This window comes from Rhincodon typus, chromosome 3 (genome assembly GCF_021869965.1).
Source record: "Rhincodon typus isolate 14 chromosome 3, sRhiTyp1.1, whole genome shotgun sequence".
NCBI classification, from domain to species: domain Eukaryota; kingdom Metazoa; phylum Chordata; class Chondrichthyes; order Orectolobiformes; family Rhincodontidae; genus Rhincodon; species Rhincodon typus.
In genome coordinates, this window is record NC_063334.1 from 82,726,916 (window position 1) to 82,753,268 (window position 26,353).

The 26,353-nt window shown below is 40.0% G+C and overlaps 1 protein-coding gene across 1 annotated transcript in view; it reads right to left on the reverse strand.

Annotated features, from left to right (window-relative positions):
- slf1 (SMC5-SMC6 complex localization factor 1) overlaps nt 1–26,353 on the reverse strand; it is a 50,944-nt gene that overhangs the window by 15,524 nt on the left and 9,067 nt on the right. Inside the window, exons 3-11 of the mRNA XM_048595054.1 lie at nt 22,474–22,552; nt 21,486–21,726; nt 15,751–15,913; nt 13,019–13,237; nt 12,811–12,882; nt 8,801–8,962; nt 6,667–6,833; nt 4,356–4,496; nt 453–612 (exon numbers count right to left, since the gene is read on the reverse strand). Coding sequence (XP_048451011.1) covers nt 453–612; nt 4,356–4,496; nt 6,667–6,833; nt 8,801–8,962; nt 12,811–12,882; nt 13,019–13,237; nt 15,751–15,913; nt 21,486–21,726; nt 22,474–22,552 — 1,404 coding nt within the window. The remainder of the gene's footprint in view (nt 1–452; nt 613–4,355; nt 4,497–6,666; nt 6,834–8,800; nt 8,963–12,810; nt 12,883–13,018; nt 13,238–15,750; nt 15,914–21,485; nt 21,727–22,473; nt 22,553–26,353) is intronic.

Consider the following 26,353-nt stretch of genomic DNA (forward strand, 5'->3'; position numbering starts at 1 on the left):
ACGAACAGAAAATAGCCAGAGCCAGGATGGCACAGTGGCTCAGTGGTTAGCACTGCAGTCTCACAGCGCCAGGGAACCTGGGTTCGCTTCCACCCTTGGGCGACTGTCTGCATGGAGTTTGCACATTCTCCCTGCGTCTGTGTGGGTTTCCCCTGGGTGCTCCTGTTTCTTCCTGCAGTCCAAAAGATGTGCAGGCTGGGTGGATTGGCGATGCTAAATTGCCCATAGTGTTCAGGGATGTGTAGATTAGGTGGGTTATAGGGGATGGGTCTGGGTGGTAAGCTCGGAGGATCGGTGTGGACTTGTGGGGCCCCAAGGTCTGTCCCCACACTGTAGGGATGCTATGATCTAACTTTCATGCCCTTGAAAGTATTTATGTATCAGACCAATGTCATTGATATAAAAATCCTAAACCAAATTGTAATTTGCTGTAATTGAATAAATCTGCTCACATCATTTGGTTTCTTAACCACTGCTCTAGTTGCTTGAAGAACACAATCCAACAAAACAGCAACAGGATTCGTCATCACATCAGAGTATTCCAAGAAAACTTTTGCAAGGACAGAAGGAGGTATGATACGAGAAGCCCCATAATTTGTGTTTTCATAGCAGCTTTCATAAAGCAAAAGAAGAGAAAAAGAATTACATATATCCTGTCAATCTCCGTGGTGGTGGCCCAGTTTTTAAATTCAGGTCAGGTATCCTTTAACCATGTCTGAAAGCCAAAATGACCTAACAAACCAAAGTTTTTTTGTTTTCGAACACACACTCACATTAATTTGCATGGGGAATCTATGACCCAAACATACGTGAACCACGTCAACCGGCTCTGGCCTGTTTCTGCTGGCAATCCTCCTTCAAGCACAGCCTCAGAGATTATTCCCTAAGAAAATTTACTCAAACTCCATTGGGACCCTACAAATAATTACATTAGTAGTCCCAGAAATCCCATCAGGGTCTGTGTCGTAGTCATTCCTTTTCACGTATGACATTTCCGCAAAGTGCCTCGACTGGCTCTTAGCTGAAGGCCATCAAATTCAGCTGTTTAGCTACACTATTGACAATCACATGTGCTTGCCTTACCTTAGGATTTTTGGTGTTATTCAAATTAAAAGTTTTATTTTTCCAATAAACATGTCAAAAGGCCATTAAATACTCCTATGGATGGTATATAAATAAGGAAGCATTATTTATTATTAATAGCAAAGAAACTGGAGATGTTGCACACTTGACCACAGTGCCTCTGTGAAATGACTGAAGGAACAGTAGGGGTTAGGTGGCACCACTAAGGAAGAACAAAGTCAATATCACCAAGTGGCGGGAGTGGGTATTGAGCATTTTTGGGGGTTGAACAAGGGAGGAGAAGGCTGTTGAGGATGGTGGTGGAGATTAATATTGGGGAGGAATACAGGAGTGATCACGGTTAAGGGCACAGGGGCAGCGATCACTGCGACTAGTACCTGGACATGTATGGAATGTGCAGGACATGGTGAAGAAAGAGAAACAGCAGAAAGCCAGAGGGAAATGGAGCTAGCATGGACTGAGGTTTTACAATAACTTGGTGCATGCCAGAATATACAAATTTAAAACTCCTGTTCCACGTTTCAGCAAACTGAAAAACACCAGCTGGTCTTTCAGCTGCATGTGGTAGTCTCTCGGTCTGGTGTGGCCTCAGCTGGACTTCTGGCCTCAAGGTGATTCCAGAGCAGTCTCCCAGCCTTGAGAGCCTCAGGGTGAAGCCCAGTGCAGTCTAGAGTCAAGACCTGGCATGCACTGGAGGCTCGGCACCAGTGTGGACTGGGTTAGAAGGACCATTATTCTGAACTTTTTATTTCTCTATTTCCCAATTTATTCCTACAACCTGTAATGCTGGATTTTTTTATTTCTTTATTTTTCTAATTTTTTTTCCCCCCTAAGATTCTGTACCTAGGTATCTTGTACCTAAGATGGCATCTTAAGTGGCAACTTCTAAACTTTTCACTGTACTCATTTGAATATATGCAATAATAAAGCTAATTCACTTCAATTTTGGGAAGTGTTAGTTAAGTTTTCAGGCTGATCTTCTCCAACACATGCTGAGCTTCAAACCCAAAAATAAATAAACTCGGAAGATTCTTTCCATGACATTGCTGTGCTAACTGTTCGATCTGTAGAAATGTGCAGTCAGTCTTGTCATATTTACGCAATGTAACTTGGCAAGAAAAGCTCTCGGGTAAGTGCCAACTATCCTTTGTCTGAAATTATTCGAACGCCAACACATGAATATTCTACAGGGTTTTGCATAAAGGTTACCTAAAATGTATGGGTAAGAGCTTTTTTGCAGAATCTTCAAATGTCAGACTCTATTAGCATTATTCCAATAACTATAAGACTCTGCATTTATACAAAGCATTATGTTAAAATATCTCTCAATCATTTTCACATTTAGACAAAAAACAGTTCAATGACCTTTCCAGTGACACTTCCCATGTAAACCAATGAGAAATCAATGTTGCAATCACAATCTATTGCAATTCATGTTTTGCTTGGTACCTACTGCCCAAAGAATATGATCTGGACAATCTCCTATGAAAAATACTATGCCTTGGATGTTAAAATTCTCAGGCTTTCTTTCAAATTCATTTTTGTTTACTCACTCATGGGATATGGTTTTGCTCGCTAGGCCAGCCTTTTTGTCCATCCCTAGTTGCCCTTGAGAAGGTGGTGGTGAGCTGCCTTCTTAAATACTGCAGTCCATTTGATGTAGGTACACTCACATATTACCATAAGGGAGAAAATTTCAGAATTTTAACCCAGTGACAACAAAAGGAATGGTGATATATTTCCAAGCCCAGATGGTGAGTGGCTTGGAGGGGAACTTAACAGGTGGTGACGTTCCCATATTTTAATGCCAATTGTCTAGATGGCAGTGACTCCATGTTTGGAAGTTTTTGTCTAGGGAGATTTGGTGAATTTTTGTAGTGTGGCTTGCACATGCTGTGACTATGCATCAGTGGTAGAAGCAGTGAACGTTTGTGGATATGGTACCAGTCAGTTGTCCTGGATGGTGTCAAGCTTCTTGAGTGGTGTTGGAGCTGCAAGCATTCAAGCTAAGTGGGGAGTATTCATCTCACTCTCAACTTACAGATGGTGGTCAGGCTTTCAGGAGTCAGGAGGTCCTAGCATTTACCTGCTCTTGCAGGCACAGAATTCATACAGCTAGTTCAGTTCGGTTTTTGGCCAATGGTGACTCAAAGTATGTTTCATTTATTCAATGTTTCGTTCACAGGATGCCACTTATTTCCTTAATGTTATACTGTAACGTCAGTCTGGATTACATGCTCAAGTCTTGTATTGGGTTTCAAATCCATAATATTGTAACCCCAACCCAAGGGTGCAACCAAACCAGCCAAATTAAGATTTTCCTCCATCATAAGAACAAGGGATATGCTCTGATGATTGTACAATGTTGAGTACCATTCTCAACTCTTAAGATACTGAAGCAGTCCATGTCCAAATGCTGCAAGATCTGGACAATAATTGAGATTTGCTGACAAATGGCAAGTACCGTACAATTGCCAGATAATGACCATCTGCAACGACAGAGAATCTAACTACAGCCCCTTAATGGCATAACCATCACCAAATCCCCTCACCATCAACTTTTTGGGGATTCTAGCCATATAAAAACCATGGCAACAAGAGCAAATCAAAGGCTAGGAATTGTGCAGCAAGTAACTCACCTCGCAATTCCCCAAAAGGCTGCCTGCCATCTACAAGCCACAAGTCAGGAGTGTAATTTAATACTTCCCATTTCTCTGCATGCGCACAACACTACTCAAGAAGCTTGATACCATTCAGATCAAAACAGTCATTCGTTTTTTGTCAGTGAACATAGTGTCATTTACTCCTTTCACCACTGATACTCAGCAGCAGCAGCGTGCAACATCCACAACATGTACTGCAGAGCTTCACCAAGGCTCCTTAGGCAACACCTTCCAAACCCACAACACTACCATCTAGAAGGACAATGGCAGCAACTACATCGGAACAGAACCACCTACAAATTCAGCTCCAATGCATTCATGATCCTGACTTGGAAATATAATCGCCATTCCTGTTGATGAGTCAAAACCTTGTTATTCCCTCCATAAAGCATTCAGTCTACCTACAGCAAATGGATGTAGTGGGTCAAAGCAGCAGCTCTCCACCCCCATCTCCAGGGCGACTAAGGAAGGGCAATGAATGCTGGCCAAAGTCCACGTTCCAAGAATGAGTTAAAAAGAAACACTTCACATCTCCATTAATGTTTGGAAAAATTGTCTTACACAGCAACATTCCATGGCAAAGGCATTAAACCCTCCAACCCAAATTACCTTTTATTTAATGCCTCCAGCTCTGCTTCAAACAGGTCAAAGTAGTACTTTAATAGCAATCTATAAAGTGGCTTCAGTTTTGAAATGGATAGCTCTCGATTTGATGACCAATGACAGGGTTCTTTTTCATAAACACAGGACCTATAAATTCCAAATTTAATTTATTTAGAATTTAGTGGATGGCAGAAGAAACATTATGAAAACACAATAGATCTGCTTACAAATAAAACACTTTATATTATTGAAAAGTGTTTTTAACTGAATAGCTGAAAAATCTATTGCTCCAACTTCAATTACAATTTAAATCACACAGATTGATTATGGAATCACAGAATGGAAACAGACTCTTCAGTCCAACTTGTACAAGCCGACCAGGTCTCCCAAACTAAACTTGTCCCACTTGCCTGCATTTGGCCCATATCCATGTAAATCTTTCCTATTCATGCATCTGTCCAAATGTCTTTTAAATATTGTAACTGTACCTGGTCTACCGCTTTCTCTGCAGTTTATTTCACACACCTTAAAAATATGCCCTCAAGTTTTGAACTCCTTTACCCTAGGGTAAAGATCTTTGCTATTCACCTTATCTATTCCCCTCATGATTTTATAAACCACTATAAGGTCACCCCTCAATCTCCCAAACTTCAATGAGAAAAGTCCCAGCCCATCATTAGTCTTTCCATTCTGCCCATCTGTTCCAAACGTCAAATGTCCTGAATTTTTAGCCCACACATCCTGCAACCATGCCCTAGCAGATATCCTTTGTTAATTTGGGTACCTATTCCTGCTTGCTCATAACATTGTTAATGTCGTAGGCCCAGATCATCAAGGAAGAAATACACAATCTAAGATCCAGAATCTGGAGTTGCAGAAGTTCACCACTGAAGTTAGTAGTATAGCTTTAAGAGATATTGAGCAGTCTGCTCAAAGCAATTAAACAGCTTGGGGTTTTTTTTGAAGTTGGAACAACAGAAGCAGCCTGAATAGGTGGGGTCAAGCTCCCACAGAAGCAGGATTTTTAAGTTTTAGTTTTCTGCATTTTCTGCGATCTTGAAGCTAGATGTGGGAGTTCTTTTTTTCTCTGTCTGTTATAGCTAAAAGTTGGGGGCTCTTTTCCTGCTGTTAGAATTGCATGTCAGACTATCTGTTTCATTGAATTTGCCTTTGCCAAAGGTGTGTTGACACAATGTTATTATATTGGAACAGTTAATTAGTAGCAGTTAATATATATTGTTTTGTTAAGCATTTTGATAGTTTAAGTTAAGCTAATTTTCTTTTTATTTTGTCTGTATTTTAATAGCAGTGTAAAAATAAAATGTGTTATGCGTAACGTCAAGTAGCTGACCAATTAAATTGCATCTGGAACGCAACACTTTACACAACTTTAAAATGAGACGTTGTTAGAGTCTAGGCTATCTTCTTAATACATTTTGAAGGGGTTTGGTCTGGTCCACAACAGCCTATAGGGATCAAGGGCAACTCCCCCATTCCATAGCACCATTTGCACACAAATGAACCTCTGATTTCAGGGAGTCAGAAAATTGGACAGTTCCACAGTATTTTCCTGGTTAGTTACCCAAGATAAGCTGAACAGGATAAAAAACAGTCCAGCTCCTGGGTAACTTTAGATCTGGCCCTTACAATCACTCTTACTGATTTTTTGATGAGGGGAAACACCCATAGCTTTGGAAAAAAAAGAAAGACTTGGGTGTCAGTTGGGGTTAGCCAAAGTTTTCACTAAAGTTGGAAGTGCGAAACTGCTGGGGCTAAGAAAGGGAGATCGTCTAGAATTGTTAAGAATTTGATTCCCTTAGTGTAAGGAGCTTAGTCTTAAAAAGGTCCAGATCCAGAAATGTTTGATTAAAAATCTGAAAGGGTTATTTGAAGTGGAGAAAAGTATGTGTTCAGTTCGACGAATACTCAAGAAGGCTTTCAGATTCTAATGGCCAGGAATTGAAGCATCTGTTAAGTCAAACCGTCTGTGATCAGAAATTCTTTCTGTAGTGTACAGTACTATAAAGGTGTGCAGTGGGGATTTTCTTTTACTATGGCTTTTTAAATCTTTAAACTGGTGTTATATGTAAATAGTATGGCTTTTTTAATTTGTTTAAACTTTATATTTATTGTCAAATCAAAACTGCAGCATTGCATATTTGTATTTCAGTTGAACACCATCTCATTAAAACAAAAAGGAAACAAAATATAATTTACCAAGTCAGATTTCTGATTAGATTTGTACACTACCAGCTAGGATAACCTATTTGATAAAACATTGTCAATGTTGATATTTAGACGTGTAGAATTTTCTTACCTTGCAAGTGACTCCAAAAGAAAGAAACTTCCTTTCTTACAACTGGAGCACTGAAGAATTTCCATATAGTAACTCACTATTGAAGACTGCTGCCAGGGTGGATGATGAAGAATGAGAGTTTCCATGATGCTGATGAACTCACGCAAGAAATTCATGTCTACATTACCCTACCATCAAAATAAAATTTTGATTCAGTGGATACCCAATAGTGGTGCACCATTTGAATGAGAAGTATCTCATCTTTTGATCTTGCAGATCTGGAGTAACAAATCTTTCAGTTACAGAAATATATTATAGCCTGTCAACATTTGTAAAGGAGAAAATCCTACAGATCACTAATACAAACAACATCACTTCTCTTTACTTTTGCTGACAAATTACAATGTATTTCCAGGCCATTGGGTTCCTGCTTTAGCAGTGTGCGTTTTAGAATTAAGTAACTATTCTTTGAACCCATGTTTATGTTGAGCTCTGTTCACAATTCCTCTGATAATGAAGCAGTCTATGTTAGCCCCAACAGTACCTGCAGAAAACCCAGGCTTGGGCATAGGACTGGCAAGTAGCTTCTGTATCACATAAATGGCAAACAAAAACCATCTCCAAAAGATGAAGCCCAATCAGTTCTGCTACTTTCTAATGCATCAGCAGGGAGTCCGCCTCCTGCAAACTCCCCTCCAAACCACCCTGACTTGGAAATATATCACTGTTACATCAGTGTCAATGCATTAAAATCCTGGAATTCCTAATTGGCAGCATTATGGATCCACCTCCAGCACATGGACTGCAGTGATTCAAGGAGGCAGCTCACTATCACCTTCTCAAGGGCAACTAGAGAGAGTGGCAATAAATGCTGGCCTGACTAGTGAAGCCCATATCCCATGAGTGAATTCTTAAAAAGATCCCCGGGGAATGGGGAAAACCAATAATCAAAAGCTTAACTGAACCAGTTACAAAACTTGCACTCTGTGCCATTAGACCCAAAAAAAAATGAACGGAGCCAAAACGATTAGAATTAGTGACTAAAATCTTCGTGAAAGTTGAGGATTTTAAAAAAAGATTCTTGTTTTGAGTCCATGGCTGAGGACATGAGGCAATAGTGGGGAGAAGGAGATGAGGGATGCAGAAAAAAAAAGACAAAGCTGGAGGAACAGTTCTAGACCTGTATCACCTAGAGAATACAGAGACGGTCCAAGGGGAATTTGAAAATGAAGCTAAGGACTGGAAGTTTTCAGGTTCCAATGAGAAAGTGGAACAGAGACCAGGAGTGGTTGGCAAAGGTCCTCCTGCTCTGACTCCTATCCATAGTGGGCCTTCAGCTGACAATGGTTGACAAGCAAAGTGGCTGGCCACTGAGCAGCTGGTAGCAGACTTTGAAGAAGCAGTTGCATCATCACCTGACATAGGATTGAAACTCCATGGGCTTTTGTTTGGAAGGGTGAGAATCACTGATCATCTTATTTTGGTTACCTAAAGTTGCCACCAGACTTTGTAATTCCCAGGTCAGCAGATATGTACAAATAGTCGTTATGGGAGGAGCGGTTACTTTAGGCTTCTAGGAGCTTCTTGAAGGGCGCTTCCATTGTGGACAGCAGCTCTTCAGCCTTTCTACCAGTGACACCAGCACTTGAAGTTGTTATGACAGTTGAGGTTCCTGTAACCATACAGGTGCCCCTCAGCATGTCAGGCTCATTAGGCTAGAAGACAGAGTGTGACCATGACATGCACATTCATCGTTTTCTGTATTGCAAAGGCACCAAATGTCCTGGCTGAGAAGGATTCTGCTTACAGCACAGGTGATTGACATTACCGTGCTTAGAGTGCATATCTTTATTAAACATATTGTTTGCAGTGGTCAAGGGCCAAATGAAAGAAGTGAATACATGTGGCATCAACATGCATGTATCCTGACATCCTTCTAGCTGACAGGATACTGTTGCTTCCCATTTTCAGAGAATGCCTTGTATTGTCCTCCATGTTTTCAGCAGCCAGGACATTCCTGCCTCTTCAGCACTAGGTTCTGCAAGACTGCCAGTATCAGTGAGGGAGACTCTCACTGGCGTTTACTGAATTGTGCCAACCAATTGATTCAGGCACTCAAATCCAATTTTGAGCCAAGCTTGGCATTTCAACTCACCTCCAGAATCTGTTGCAAGAGAGACTGCAGTAGAAATGCAGGTGGAAAAAAATTGGATGACAAGTGAAAACGTATTTCCTTCAATGCTTCCATATAGAATTGCCCCTCCAAAATACCTTCTATTCTATTAATGGTAACTCCAGGGAATATCATCGCTTGAATCTGCAAGCAGAAGTTTTCTTTTGGTGAATGAAATGCTCAATGACTCAAACTGAAACTAAACAAACTCCCAGTCATAGAAAGAATGAGGTGTTACAACTGCACTCTGGAAAGACCTTCAGCAACTTGAATAGCAACATGAAACAAATTTCAACTGACAGATGCACAGAAAGCTGATGGAGTAGCTTTGTTAGTATGAGATGGAAAAAGTACAACAGTAAGAAATTATCTTGGATTGGAAGATGTAGATTGCATAAGGGTAGAAAAATGAGGGGAACACAACACTAGTGGAAGTAGTCTACAGGTCCCTAATCGTAGTTTATATTGTACGACAGAAAATAAGTCAGAAAATAACGCAGGCCTGTGAAAAATACAGTAAGTGAGCAGGCTACACAGCGCCAATCCTGATTCACCATTCAATATGATTATGGCTAATCTGTCCCAGGCCTGCACTTCTTTTATGCCAGCTCAGCCTAGCTACCAACTCTAATACTGGAAACAAAAACTACCTACTTCTTTAAATCCTTTCAGCGATCTAGCCTCCAACATTTCTTTGGGATACAGAATTCCAGGCATTCACTACCCTTTAGGAGAAGAAATTCATTTGCAACTCAGTTTCAAATAGGTAATACTCACAGTGGTATATTTGATTATAAATTGGTTTAAAGCCTTTCCCTAGATCCAGGATACTTTAGCTTCTCTTCAACTCAGAGATTCACAACTTATCGGACTTGTTTCATCCAGTCAACTCCTCTTTGATGGTCAATTCAATCACTACACTGTAGTGCCAGGAGGTATTTGGCAAGGTAGAATGAACGATTTAGGAGTCTACCAATTTTATTAGTACCATGCTGGCTCCTACATGCATGTGCCTGGCTGTCTCCATGGACAGTTTGGTGACCACCTTGTAGTTCCCTGGTGAAGCAGACTCATGATGGGAGGACAAGTGCACAGACCTACACTCCATTACTCCAGCCATAAGTGCTCAGCATTAATGGCAAGGTGTTGGGGAGACATGGGATCTTGACCTCACAGAAGGTGATCCTGTCTCTTAGGGAGACAGGATAGTTCCAGCAGGCACCCAGGGCTCAAAGACACCAGGGGACTACTGCCCAAGTCTTCCGAATCAACAGGCTCCACCACAGGACAGTTCCCACCACCCCAACTGTTTAAGTTAGTGGGAGGCAGAGAATAAAAAACTCACTGACCTCACATAGATGGCATGGCTGTAAAATCATTGGAAATCACTTTTCTAAATACATTTTCACTTGCAATGTTAACATTTCAGAGTACAATTTTGCGATTTCATAGCTGCTTAAGGCACACCCGTATCAAAGACGAACAGCCTCTTCAGACATCCTATGGATGAAAGAATCGCAAGCATAAAGGTTTCGTCGCCTCTAACAAGCAACTGATTCTATGGGCTTGTACTCTTTCGAGTTTAGAAGAACGAGGAGAGAGTTTATTGGAACAAACAAGATTCTCAAGGGGAAAAGGATGTTTCCTTTGTGGGAGAATCTAGGACCAAAAAAAGGTACTTTAGAATAAAGGGGGTCACCCATTAAAGACAGAGGAGGAGAAACTTCTTCTTTCAGATATTAGTGAATCTATGGAATTCCTTACTACAGAGTATGTAGATGCCACGTTGTTAAGTATATTTAAAGTGGAGATAGACAGATTTTTAAAATCAATAAGGGAATCAAGGGTTATGGAGAAAAGACAGGAAAGGTGAGTTGAGGATTATCAGATCAGCCACGATCTCATGAAATGGCAGAGTATACTCGATGGGCTGAATGGCTTGCTTCTTGTCTTAAGATCTTGACTGCAGATAGCTTCAGACATCAGGGATCCTTGAACTGTGATATTGAGGACAGCAGTCAAGGTGTTATACTCTAATACAGACAAAACTGAGGCAGACATCATTCCACACTTATAACCACCCTTAAAGTGACAGTATGGAAGTGAGTACTCTACGCACTTCTGCAGGGCAAGTTCCATGTTTTAATGAGATGCAAACATACGGAAATAGAAGATAATTGCCACCTGAAAGATGATATTCTGAAGTCGCCACTCAAGGGAAAAATCTGGTATGGACAATCTTTTTTTCATCCTCACTATAATACTGCTACCAGCTCGCAATTAACCATAACACACTTGATTAGGGGAATATTCCACTTTAAATAATAGTATTGTCTTGAGGAAGTAGCTTTTGCATCCATAAACAACAGATGGAGAAAATTCAGCAATTGGATCCTAAGATGCACAACACAAGATTTTTGAACTCTGCAGAAGGTCAGAAGTCACACAACACCAGGTTATAGTCCAACAGGTTTATCTGAAATCACAAGTTTTTGGAGCGCTGCTCCTTTGTCAGTTGAAGTGAAGAGAAGCACACAGGTACACATAATTTATTGGCAGAGAGATCAAAGGATCGTACAAATGGTGTGTGTGGAGTGTCAACCGGCTGAATAAAAACTCTCTGCAGGTGATCAAGTGTCAGACAGTGTGAGTAAAGTGACAACAGCTGAGTAGTAAGTGAAGAGATGACCTACAATCCGACTAATGGAGGCAAAGAGATAATTACAAAAAAATAAAAATAAGGTGGTGATGGAAACAAACCAAATGGCTAGAATAAGACACTAGGTATAACAGTCACAGAGTGTCCAGCCGAAGTAACAAGTAATTCAAAACTGTACAAACTAGTTAAGGTAGAGAGATCATAACAAGTTATCAGTGATGGTGTCAAAACAGGACAGTTAGGAAGATTTTACAGATTCAGAACAATATGGTGGGGTTACATGTAGCATTCCACTCACACCACTTGTACGATCTTTTGATCTCTCTGCCTATAAATTATGTGCCTGTGTGCTTCTCTTCACATCATGTCGAATATCAAACTTGGGGGTGGGGTGGGAAAAAAAAAACAGAATTTAAAAATCAGGCCCACTGCTATAGCGCAGAAGTCAACTGTGGGTACTGCAGACATTATGCTAGAATGCAGACAGGAAAGTAACTCAAGGATCAATTCAAGGTTTAAAGAAGAGTGGGAAAAGCTGATACAACAGTGGAAGCATGGGGGACTGCACTGTGGGGAGTCAGGTATGGGGGTCAACAACTGTCATTACAACCTTGGCTTCAATGGAGATACTGACCTTTGCAGAAGAATTAACCTCCTTCCTGCATTGAACATGCCTCTGGTTCATGGACACCTAGGACCCCAGGTGGCAACTTCAAACCAGACTGACAGGGTCTGGTGTTGAGGTCTCCACTAGAAGCTGTGAGGATACAGGTACTCCTATCCACCCTGGTCACCAGGTTATGATCATCAAAGCGGGGCACCAATTTTCCTCTAATTGCCAGTACTCATTTAATTCTTCACACATTGAATCTGTAAAGGGCACATTCTACCTTGCAACATTTAAATTGATGCTGGCATGGTATCAGTGGCGAAATGCCGGAAGGTCCTGGCAGTGGTAAGCGCCTCGGCTGCTACTGAACACAAGGGAGTGCAAGAGTGATGCCATGGAAACGTGGTGTATACTTAACGAGGATACGTCTGCAAGACCGCGTAAGAAAATTCATGAGAGCTCATGCAGAGATACCATTCTTAAAGCTCCCTGATACTGATGCTTAGTCAAAAATTGGGAAAATTCAGCCAATTAATCTTTACTCAACTATTCTTTTTTGTAAAGACTAGAAGTAAAATGAAAAGGAAAAGATAAAATCCGATATGAACAATGTGTTTGTTTCAAAATCTATTGTAAAGAAAACAAGTACATTACAATATATTACAGAACACTTCTCTGTAGAGGTTTAGCACATTCAAAGTGCAAATTTAAAAATCAGCATACCTGATGATGTTTAGTAGTTGAGGTATGTAAACAGCATCCTATACCTGATGGCGCATAGTTGCTTCGTATTGTCTAAAGTAAAAAATAAATAAATGCCAGAAAAAACATCTAATGTATTACCAATACAAGACTTTAATTTTGAAAATCTTCTTTAAGTGAAGAATTAAAAAAAAAGACAGTACTGCATAATTTCTTTGTGTTAGCTTACATCAGGTGAACTTAGGCACATCTGAAGCTTGTGTTTAAAGTCCGTAGAGACAGAGGACTCTTCATGTTTTACTTTCTTGAAATAAATAGAATTCGAATGCAGGATTTGTGTAACATCCGATGCTGAATCCAGGAAAGAACTCGAGGATATATGATCAACATCCAGAAAATCTACATTGGAGATCCTAACATCTTTGGTAGGCATCTTGGAACAAAAAGGCTGCAAATCAAAATTTCAGTGATGACAGAAGCTAGAAATTGCCATAGAAACTGTGGTAGTAAACAAATTAAGATACTTATGCCTACCAATTTTTACTTCTAGTTTTAGGTTTAAAAGTCTCTAATGTTTAAACAATGCTTACTATGAGGAGATCCTGATATTATGAATAAAAGCTTACAACTAACCAGTTTTGGCTTCAGGGATTGACTTGGCTTGTGCCTAAAAGCAAACTAAACTGCAGTAGCTTCTCTCAGAACCACTAGTTTGAACAATCCAGTTGGAAAACAGTAATTTTACCCAGGAATAGACTCTATAGAAAAAAAAATCATTGGGATATTTTCAAATTAGGTCACATGATGAATGATACATAGGGCCTATACTGCTGGATAGAATAAGAACATTTCTTAAAAAAAAAGTCAGAGATTATCCCTTTCATTAATGGAACTTGAAAGATAATCTTTTGATAATTAGAAATCAAGCACAAACTCATGCTCTGCAACAATTCAAAATTTATTGCTCAAGACCAGTTTTCTCTTTCACCTTGGCATTTTTACCGTCCAGTACATTAATGTGGTCAAGGCTCCTTTTCTTCAAAAGACTGGTCAGAAATTCTCTTCAGGCATAAGCTCTTTCAGGAATGAAAAGCCTCTAGTTTCCATGAGCCAAAAATATTTTTAGGCTGCAGAAATGAAAATGTGAAAAAAAAGGAACAAAATGCAATGTGCAGTGACGCAGAACCATCCAAATTGGGTCACAAAATATTGAGTTACAAAGCTGCTTTTACAATGGCTTTAGTTATAATTCTGGGAGACTGGAGGCCTGAAAGGGGATTTTCAAACTGGGGTTATCGTCCCTGGAGCGTCGGAGGCTGAGAAGCAACCTTATAGGAGGTTTATAAAATCATGACAGGTATGGATAGGGTGAATAGCCAAGGTCTTTTTCCCAGGGTAGATGAGTTCAAAACTAGAAGGCATAGATTTAAAGGTGAGAGGTGAAACATATAAAAGGGACTTAAGGGGCAACTATTTCACGTAAAAGGTGGTGCGCGCATGGAATGAGCTGCCAGAGAAGTGGAGGCGGCTGGTACAATTACAACATTTAAAAGGCATCTAGATGTGTGCATGAATAGGAAGGTTTTAGAGGAATACAGGCCAATTGCTGACAAATAGGACAAGATTAAGTTAGGATAACCGGTCAGCATGGACGAATTGGACCAAAGGGGCCATTTCTGTGCTGTACAACTCTATGACTCTATTCTAAATGCAGGGAAGTATGTAGGACAGCATGGTGGCTCAGTGATTATCACTGCTGCTTCACAGCACAGGGGAACCAGGTTCGATTCCACCTTCAGGCAACTGTCTGTGTGGAGTTTGCATTTTCTCCCTGTGTCTGTGTGGGTTTCCCCCAGGTGCTCCCTTTTCTCACACAGTCCAAAGTTGTGCAACTTAGGTGGATTGGCAATGCGAAAAGAATTGCCCATATAATGTGCAGGCTAGGTGAGTTGGCCATTATAAATGCATGGTTACTGGGGTAGGGGATGAGGGCTCGATGGAACGCTCTTCAGACAGTTGGGAGGGAACAACATGATGAACCAAATGGCCTGCTCCCACACTGTAGGGATTCTATGAACAAAATGATCAAATGAAATAAAAACCGAAAGTCTCTATTTAAACTGGAGACATTGGACGGTTCCGATGAAGTAAAATTCTTAAAGTTAGGCTATTAAATACATAATTCAAGTATGAATAGATTCCATTATTGTCTTATACACTCCCAACTGCACCTCCTTCAGACCTGACCAGCCTGTCGCCAAACTCAAACTCAAAGCTAACACTGAGCCTCCCCAACCCGTTGGATTTCTCCTGCCTGCTGTGACCTATCTTTAAATCCTGCAACGCTTACCTGCCCCCTTGCCACCTTGTACCCCAGCATCCCACCCTCCTTGCATTCTGATCTCTGCAACTACCACTGCTTACTTAGCACTCTACCATCCTAGCGCCCTAACATCACATTTGCCTCAGAGAAGAAATTTTTAAATCAACCTTTTCAGATGTGATATGGCACATCTCAGAGGCAGATGGCACTTGAATCCAAGCCTTGTAGTTCAGAGGTAGGGATATTACTACCGTGCCAGAAGAGCCCTTTCACTTACATTGACAACTGCTATGATAGGATAAGTGTACAAAGTGATTATTATGACTTTTAAATTTCAAAATATGGCAGCTAACTGCTTTGTAAAAGCGGACATGGTTTACCATTCTCCATAGTGCTGCACTACACTATGAAAGAACTGGATGACAGGGATCTTAGCTATACACACTGACTCCAAATGCAAAATAAACCCAGAATTATATCATTTTCAATGTAATCCACAAAATCGACTTTGCAAAGAAGAAGTTGAATGTTTTAGGATGCATTCTGTTATAGTATCTGAAGACTAGTTTCTAATACCTGACACACAAATGTTAATTGTTACAGCAATAAATATTAGTTTATAAACAGTGACAAATTACCTCTAATATGAATTGCCCAATGTACTCTACAGGAAAGTAAGGTGCCTTGTATGTATTTTTCATTCGCTCCATTGTATAATTTCGATTTTCTGTTAAAACATGTGTAATTTCGCAACAACGTCTTGGTCGATGATAGACTGTGGCTTTGCCAGCATGCAGGACTCTGACAAAAAAGAAATGCAGTTTTTAAATCTATTCTATTGTAATACAACTAAATTCACACCTAAACCCATTTGCAATCATTTAACTCACCTTTCCATTTCCCAAAGGAATATTCCATACAGAATTATTTGATTATTCCACAACCCCAAGTCACTTCTCTCCCCAGCCATGCTAAAACAAAAATCAACTGCTGCTAATTAAAGTGATACCGTCTGGTATGGTTCACGACTGGTATTTCTGTTTTAAGACAATATAAACTCCTTCATAATGCAATTGCTCCATTAACAGAAGTTGAAAAATGAATGACATCTTCTCAACGCATTCCCTTTTCCAAAAAGAGCTCTGAAGATTGCATGAAAGTAAACTACTTCTTCAAATCGAAAACTTATACAAGATATTATTTTGAATTTATATTATGAACTCCAACTCACTGCCCATTCCCTCCTGCTCCCATCTATCAGTACAACAGAAGCTGCACATGTGAACACCAACAGCTCTTGTGTGAAAAGACATGTGAAAGGCAGCAGCTATTCACATTTTGAGATGATGTGGAAGTGACGGTGTTGGACTGGGGGGTGGACAAGGTCAGAAATCACACAACATCAGGTTATAGTTCAACAGGTTTACTTGAAAACACAAGCTTTTGGAGCCTCAGTCTTTCTTCAGGTGTTAGTGAGAGTGAGAGAGGTAGCATCAGACACAGAATTTAAGTAAAAGATCAGAGGTTCACACCATTGATGAGGATGTACCAAATAAACTTAAGATGTTGTTAAATCTTTAATCAGTTAGAAGGTTTTAATTCCTTTCAAGTTACAGTCCTGAGAGAACTTAGGGTTTTATCAGTGTAAAGAAGAGGTTACATTTTAGGTCAAACAATGCATGTTAGGTGTGAGATAACAAGGTGCAGGGCTGGATGAACACAGCAGGCCAAGCAGCATCAGAGGAGCAGGAAGGCTGATGTTTCGGACCTAGACCCTTCTTCAGAAAGACCTTTTTTAGAATCTGTTTGTGTTTTAGTTTAGAGTCAGACTGATTTTATTTCTAAAGTAGGAACTTATAAAATGCCATATTGACTGACTGTCTATAAATTGTGTGCTTTTTGAACAAAATAGCCTGTATCTACAACTACAAATTTACCCCATAGATTCATGTGTGCGTGCGTGTGTGTGTGCGCGAGTGCGTGTATGAGAGTGTATAGTGTGGTGGGGTCACCTGTAGTGCAACATGAGCCCAGGATCCCAGTTGAGGCTGTCGTCGTGAGTACCGAACTTGGCTATCAGCCTCTACTTGGCGACTCTGCATTGTTGCGTATCCCAAAGTCCGCTTTGGAGAACATTTATCCGAAGATCAAAGGCCGAACACATCCACCCACTCTCTGCCACCCTCCCACACACACACTCTCCACCACCATCACACCATGCCCCCAACACATAATAACACACACACATACACACAATCTATGGGGTGAATATGTATTTGCAGATACATTTTATTTTGTTCAAAAAGCACACAATTTATAGACAGACAGTCAATATGGTGTTTTACAAATTCCTATAGAAATAAAACCAGAATGACTCCAAACTAAAACGCAAACAGATTCTAAGCAAGGTCTCACATCTAATATGCATTGTTTGACCTAAAATGCCACCCCTTCTTTACACTGATAAAACCTTTAGTTCTCTCAGGACTGTGACTTGAGAGGAATTCAGGGATATACCTATACATATTAAACAATTAAAACCTTCTAAATGATTAAAGATTGAACAGCATCTTAGGGCAACACGGTGGCTTAGTGGTTAGCACTGCTGTCTCACAGTGCCAGGGACTGGGTTCGATTCCAGCCTCGGGTGACTGTCTGTGTGGAGTTTGCACATTCTCCTCGTGTCTGCGTGTGTTTCTTCCCATGGTCCAAAGATGTGCAGGGTAGGTGGATTGGCCATGCTAAATTGCCCATAGTGTTCAGGGATGTATAGGTTAGGTGTGTTAGACATGGGAAATGCAGGGTTAGGGGCATGGTTCTGGGTGGGATGCTTTTCTGAGGGGTGGTGTGACCTGTTGGGCCAAATGGCCTGTTTCCACACTGTAGGGATTCTATGCTAACATCTTAGTTTTATTTAGTACATTACCAAAGGTGTGAACCTTTGATCTTTTACTTATGAATTCTGTGTCTGATAGTACCTGTCTCACTAACACCTGAAGAAGGACTGAGGCTCCAAAAGCATGCGTTTTCTAATAAACCTGTTGGGCTATAACCTGGTGTCGTATAATTTCTGACCTTGTGCACTATTTTGTGAGAAACTGATCTCTAAATCACATTTGGCTATTTGTATTCAGTTTAAAAAAAACCTGAGAATCATTGAGATGCAATGGTTTTTAATATTGTAATTAGAAGGTAATTTTTATTTTTGGGAATTAATGCTCAAAGACAGTAACTGGTAAATTCAAAACAGTGGACATCAGAGAAACATCTTCTGAACTCACTCCAACCAGATATTGTTCTTCACTATACTATAACCCAGCAGCCTGAAATTCCAAGCTCTCTCTTAGGTCCTGACAATAAGATGCATTACATAAAGAGATATACATGCATACATATATAGGTGGTCTCCTAACATCTCTGATCTCATATTATGATATGGCCATTTCCAAACATTTTTTTGTATCCTTTCACCACACATAGCTCTCCATACTTGCAATCCCACCACTTCTGAGTTAGCCACAAAAAAAATTATCCACAAGTCACTTACAACTTTGATCTTCAATTTATCATACCAAGTCTACAGCTGCCAATCCGTTTAACCATGCCCATGTTTAATATCCTTGATCCAGTATAAGTGGTACTGTTTCACTACATCTGATTTAGTCCCATTTTTGCTCCAATTTAAAATGGGTGTAGATTTAAGTGTATAGGCATACAACTGGTTTAATTGTCCATCTCCAGATCAGACTGTGGTCACATCAAGCATTTACCTCCTCTGACAAAATCACAAACACCTTTGCTATCTAGGGTAATCCTCGAGTTTAAAAAAAAAACAAAACACACACACAGGCTTCTTTTTCCTATTTATAGCCATCAACATAAATCTCTTTCTTAGTCACCGGTAGCACAATCATTCCTCTGCTGTGAACTGCCTCTGTTCTTTCCTTGTTTTCCTCATGCTTATCAGCCCATACCTCTAATCAGGTCTTTCCTTTCCCTAGTTCTGAAACTGTGCATCCCGCTTTGCTTTAAATATCCTTCCTCACACCTTTGCTGAGCCTGCCCGATCTAGGAGATTCAATTGCTCCAAATTTATTATCACTAAATTGCTGACCGCCAGTTTTCTTTTCTTGCCACAATGCTAACTGGCAATATAAATGGTCTGCTTTCCTCAGGAATTAGGGTATTCAGGTATTAAACGCACTTTTCTCTCCATTTGAACATCTAAGGTTTCCTCCCTGTCAATTTACTAAAATCGGTCCTAATCATAGTAGCAAATGACAGCTTATGACCAGGGTGCATTTCCATTCTATGTCCTCTTCAATCTCTCTGCAGCCTTCTACATGTTTAATTATAACATTCTCCTCAAAAGATTCTTCCCTGTTATCCAGCTCATTGGCACTAGTTGGGAGATTCCAGGTCTTACCTACCATTGTAGCAAGAGCATTTCAGCAGTTCTTTCTTTTCATCTACTAGCACTAGTGTCTTCCCCCACTCCATCCTGAAAAGATCTATTGTCTAAACCCTACCCAATCCATATACTGACTTATGGCATTATCATTCTAACATAGGGTCAGCCTTCACGTCCACACAGACCACATCCAGATCTACCATTCCATTGCCTCTCTGACCCCTCAGCATGGGATGATGGCTTGGTCCTACACCATCTTGGCATTTGGAAAGATATTTCCATTCTTCATAGCCATTGGGTGGAAATCCTATAATTATTAACTGTTCTGTAGGAATATCTTTACCACATGAGCAGCAGCATTAAGACAGTAGCTCACCATTTTTACAGAAATCTTAAGGAATGGGCAATAAAAGCTGACTTTGAGAATCATCCACACCAAATAAATATATTTTAAAAAAAGGGGGGGAAAAGTTAGTGCTTAACACCTGGTCTTGGATAAATCCCAACCCTGTCAATTAAACTTGGGGAAAACCAAAACTATTCTCTTAAAATGTCTTTTCACAAACTCTGCACATTTGTTGGTGATTCCACTCCTGTCCCCAACCACTGCTACAAGTTCAACTACCGTTACTAGGGGAATCACAGGGTTCACAACTATTTAACCCAGAATTGAGCTTCACTTAACATATTCTCATCAACACAAGTCCTTATTTCCACCTCCATATATCATCTACTGCAGTCAATTTGGTAACAAATTTTTCTTTACTACTTTCATCACCTCCAGATTTGACTACTCCAATGGCTTCTGGCTCACATTGTGCCCCCCCAACTCCTAAATTTTGGCATATCCAAAATTCTTGTACCTACATCCTATGCAGTATGAAATACCACTTCCTTATCTGTCACTCCATCTCTTTATGATCTATGATGTCTCTCGAACATACCGTCTCCAATTTTAAACACTTGTCGTATACTTAAAATTGATTAAGCCTTAGAAGTTTAAGAAACTTTTTAATGGTAGACAACATTGCTAGCTAGAGATTAGGTATTTATTGCTCATCCCAATTGTCTTTCGGAAGGTGATGGTGGCCACCTTCTTGAACTGCTGCAGTCCAGGTGGTGTTGGTGCATCCACAAACCTGTTAAGAAGCAAGTTCAGGATTTTGACTCAGGGACAGTGAGGAACAGTAATACCAAGTCAAGATGGAATGAGGCTTGGAGAGAACTTTCTGGTGGTGGCATTCCCATGCAACTGCTGACATAGTCACTTTGCCATTTCGTTAACTGTTTCCTTCCAAATAGCCCACCAAAGGTTTTCATTCCCTTTTACACTGGTCTCTCGTGTAACTTTCCATTCTTGCAGCCTGCATGCTGTAAATTCTCCACAGCAAACCCGTCTAACTGTTCACTACAATTCAATACCTTTTCTAAGCCTAACTCATTGATTGAACTCTTCATTATATTTTCTATTTTTTTTTCCCCCTTTCTTTGTGAGGGTATTTATTTTCCTCTCTAGATGCTTTTAGTGCCTTAAAGAAACGTTTCACTCTGCAATAGATTTAGTTACATGGTCAGAGAACGACAACACTATGACCACCACTACTGATTTATAAGTCAGCAACCCCTGGAATACAAGTATCATCGATGACAGAATAATTAAGCAAACAGTAGAGGTCACGGAAATATTGTTAATAGTCCCAAACAAATAAAAAATAAAGAACTGCAGATGCTGGAAATCAGAAACAAAACCAGAAATTGTTGGCAAAACGAATAAGTCCTGCAGTATCTATGGGCACAAAGCAGAGTTAACATTTTGGGTTCAGTGACCCTTCGTCAAAACACCCTTATTCTGACGAAGGGTCACTGGACCCAAAATGTTAACTCTGCTTTATCGCCACTGATGCTGCCAGGCCTGTGTTTTGCCAGCAATTGCTAATTATTAATGCCCCTTCTGAATGGTACCTTTTGAAAGTACTTCTCCTTGCTTCATCATTGATCAGAAGGACTACTTTCCAGTTATGAAATACTCCTGGTCTACTTGAACGGGCCAGCTCTTCGCGCCACATTTTTGGCACAGATTCCATTGGCACTGGATACTGTGAAATACTTGGAATTTTATATCCCCACTCATACTGGATTTCATTGAGCCACCTGCCATCTTTAGCACTGTCAATGATGTAATCTTGAGTCAAGACCCACTTTCCTAAAAAGGAAAGATAAAAAAATGATAAACAAGTCTTGATCGTGGTACTAACACGAGAACAGCTCTTCATACCTACTACAATTTAAAAGTAATTAAAATGGAAGTCAATAAGGTTTAGGAAAGTACTTAAAATATAGTTCACGGAAACACTGGCCCAAGCAATCCTCTCAGTTCAGAAACATTCGCTTCCCGCTACAATTCAGGCACTGATAACTTGGTGACTTTTTGGCTTCCACACATGTTCCTGATTCTATTTCCTTCAGTTTATTAAGGCACACTTTCTCTTCTACACAAAGCAGTCATTCTGCCCTTCTACCCACTTCAGTTGAAGGTACTATCTGTCCCTGATGTTCACTTCATGCATACTGGTTGCAAAATCTTTCGATAAATTTGCTTAAAAAATAGGAAGAATGGGCTGAGGGCTGGAATCCTGATCTCTTCCAATAGTACACTCAGTAGTTGAGTGAAGTAATAACACAAAGTTCAAGGGGCAGCTCCAAAATGACAAGAGGAGCAGAAGGCACAGCAACGGTAATGTTATCAGATCTCTTGGAAAAGTGAAATCAGCTGCAGTAGGAGCTCATACTTCAATAATTAATTTGTAATCCCAGGGATAAAATAAGTATGTATGCTCAGTTACAGTACATCTGGTTGACTACACACTTTGCAGTGAGAAATTGTCTTTTACCAAATGTAAAAAAAGTTAATTTTGATTCAAGCAAAGTAAATCGGAATGTCTTAACTCACCTGCAGCACAAGCTGCTAAAAATTTCTCACTGCGACTTGGTTTACTCGCTATCATATGAGTGCACTGCTGCTTATATTCCTAGATTAAGAGGAAAATAAATGGCATGCTTAGTTAAACACACATTCTACAGATTCATCTTTGACAGCATTATTTTCCTTTTCTTAAAAGATGTGGTGCTAGCAACGTTAGAAACAGACTAAAAAAAAAGTTTCATGATCAAATGTTCTTCTGAGAACACAAAAAGCTATAGGTTTGTTTCGGCAAAAATGAACTAACCTAAACTAACTGGTTTCTCCAGGACCTCAACACTCATTTTACGCATCTGACTACTCAACGTCAACATGAAAAATGGAACATAACTGTATTTCCAGCATTTTCATTTTGTTTAAATATCAGCGTTAATTCAAATCAGTTCACTGCAAGACAGCATTCTACGGAGCAGTGGTTCGGCCTCCTCCCTGCTCATGTAAGCAAAGGTAGTAGCCAGTTGACAGACCACGAAATATAGAAACAGAAGTCAGTCTGTCAGCCCATTGAATCTGCTCTGCCATTCAGTAAGGTCACGGCTGAACTGATTGATTGTCTTTAACTCCAATTTCCTGCCTTCACCCTAAAACTCTTGATTTCCTTACTGATTAATGATCAAGTATATTCAAGGCTGAGATAGACAATCACCCAGCCTTGACAGTGCTCTGCAGTAAAGATTTCGACAGATTCACTATCTTCAGAGAAGAAATTCCTTCTTATCTGTCATTGCAACCCCTTATTCTGAGATTCTGCTTTCTGGTCTAAGACCTTCACACAACCTTGTCAAGTCCCTTAAGAATCTTGTGTGTTCCAAAAAGGTAGTTTCTCATTCTTCTAAATTCCAAACAACAGGCTCTGAACAAGTCTCCTCTGCAGGCAGAACAGATTGGTAGAAAATGGGGCTTCTGCCCTTCAGTGGGAGCAAGTTCCATCTTCTCGAGCTGCTGGCCAATCTGATTTACCATAACTCCATAAGTCCTGGTTCTACTAGAGCTTTGTGGACACTGGTAGTATTGCAACCAGTTCTAGGTTAAAGGCTCCAGTGGATCCCTGGACTCCAACAAGTAAGACGGATTAGGTGGGGAGGGTTTGCTGATCTCAGGGACAGTGGCAAGGAGGGAGTGGAGGAGTTTTTTTTATAAAATGGAAGGAAGGGAGCCTATCTTTAGGGGTGATGTACCATCCTCCTTCCTGTACTTCAACTGCCCACTCTTCCCTGCCTGCCAATGCAATCCATTTTATGACCTGGCAGGGCATTACTGGCATCATTTGACCTTTTTTAAAGTCCTATTGACTCAATTATTTACATACGTGTGCAGGCTGCTAACTTTGGCACCCACCCATTTCCTCCATTGGGATGAGCTTGGGAGTGGATGGGAAGGTGGTAATCTGGGCACCCTCCCTGCTTTACACGCTCCCCGATTCCCCAACTGAAAACAAACCTGTTGGGGGCATCTAATATCCACACCCACGGTAGGGTGGTGGAGGGTGTTGAAGACGTGATGTCGGGTGTTGAAGACGTGATGTCAGGTCGTACTGGAAGTGATGGGGGCAAGGGGGACATCTAGTCAGGGTCTGGGTAGTTTAAGTGGTCTAGGGGTGGTGTAGTTAGGGTTGTCTGAGATAAGTATGGAGTCTGTTTAAAAAGGTTGCTCAGGAGTTAGACCAGTATTTACTAGTCTTGTATTTTTTGAGTAACCAGAATTCTCCAGAATTTATGGAGGCTTTCATAGCATTCCAGACGCAGTGGAATTGTCCAGTGGAAAATTCAGTTTCCCAGGCAATTCCTTCAGAGTTTGCTAAGGTGGGCATTCTGCAGGGTCTCCATCTCCAACTCCAATCTATGCTGGAATTATGACTGTCTAGCCAGTGGAAAAATCTGCTTCAATATTGATGCATATGAACAGTTATCACTAAAGTCAGACTTCTACAATGTACTCAATTTAAATCTCTTTAGTACAGTTACTTCAATTGTTAACTATTTTAAGTAACAATGTTTCCATTTTGGTTTCCTGCTCACACAGCAGATTGAATTGGCCAAGTCTTCTGCCATAATAATAAGTATACTGTACTAAAAGTCAAACATTTTGCTATGAAGCTAAAAATCAGTAAGTAGCTACAACAATAATCTTCTTTCTCATTTCAAAAATGAGAATTCTTTTTGAACACTAACATTTGACAAGGAAATCAGATCAGTCAGGGCAAAAAAGTAAATATTCTGAGACTTGTCCAAATTTAAACGTGCAATGGGCTGAATGAATATAGGCCAAATGAGCATTCTCATAAAATCATACTAAAAGGTTAGTATAGGTGAGAGTTTTATTTGAATGGTATCAGAATATGCCCTTCTGAACACAAAAAAAACACAATTTTTTTTTTAAGTTACAGAATATCATACCATGAAGAGAATACTTAATGGAAACATTTGAACTTTAATGATTCACAAACAAGCTTAATGCAAAATTCATATTGTTACCACTTTTCCATGATGTTCCTTTAGTACAGGTTAATTAATCCTATTACTTTGCATACTCCCATGTCTAAAATAGCCTATTCCCCAGTTGGTTTCTTGACATGCAGATCTAGAATGCAGTTATCTTTTTTCAGAATGGAGCATAATCCAAAAATTAGAGCCAGATCTTTCAGGAATGATGTTGAGAAATACTTCTACGTGCAAAGGATTGAAGAAGTTGGAAAAACAATGCTTGAGGAACTCAATCTAAAATTAGACATTGGGTAAATTTCTGTTAATAGAAGGTATTAAAAGTATGTGGGTCAAAGGCAGGTATGTGGTAGCCTTACAGCGTATTGGTGGCAAAGTGGTAATGTCACTACACTCCTAATTCAGAGGCCCAGTGCTCCGGTAACATGGGTTCAAAGTCCACCGTAGTAGCTGGTGGAATTTAAAATTAATTAATGAAAAAAACCCATTGTAAATCATGACCGTGACAAATACCATCAACTGTTCAAAACACACATATGGTTAATTAATATGCTAATTAATATCCTTCAGAGAATGTAATCTGCTGTCTTTATCTGGTCTGGCCTATATGTGACTCCGGTCCACAACAACGTAGTTGACTTTTAACTACTGTCTGCAATAGCCTAGTAGTCACAAGGGCAACTAGAGGTGACATCAGCATTTGCTAATTCTATCATTGACAGACACATCTCATGAATGATAGTTAACTTGCAAATAAGCCATAATTTCACGAAATAATAGAACATTTTGATGGGTAAATGGGTTTACACCCATGCTGTCGGGCAGGTAATTAGATTGCGAGTGACATTTGTAGAAATCAAGACAATATGACCATACATGCGATGATATCTTATGAATTGTATTGACAATGGTAGTATGTAAATGAATAATAGGGAAACAATTATGAAACCATGGCATTCTAGAGAAGCTACACATGCATTTACTCAAGATGTTTTGGAGGTCTTGGAGTGGAGTACAGCTGTTGGCATTGAGATATATTTCTGATTAGCTTATCACATAAGCAAAATAACATGAAACAGTCTCAAAAAATTTTGCACAACTCAAGATCTCCCTCCTTATAAGAAATTCATCAGCTGCTGACTTTATACATAGTGATTTGTTTATAAACCTCCTAATAGCAGTTGCGGATCATAAATCAGGGAATTGGATTTTAATGCAGCAAAGATAAGGCAGAGATCTTACGGGAACTTGAATCCTCATATTCACTGGCAAATGAAATAAAGGCAGTCCCAGGGTTTCATTCTTGAGTCCATTCGCAAGTTCATTTGTATGCCAGTCAGAATAGAACGCAGGATAACATAAAAGTAGTCATTCACAAATACAGGAAAAGTTTGTCTGTCGGATCTTTA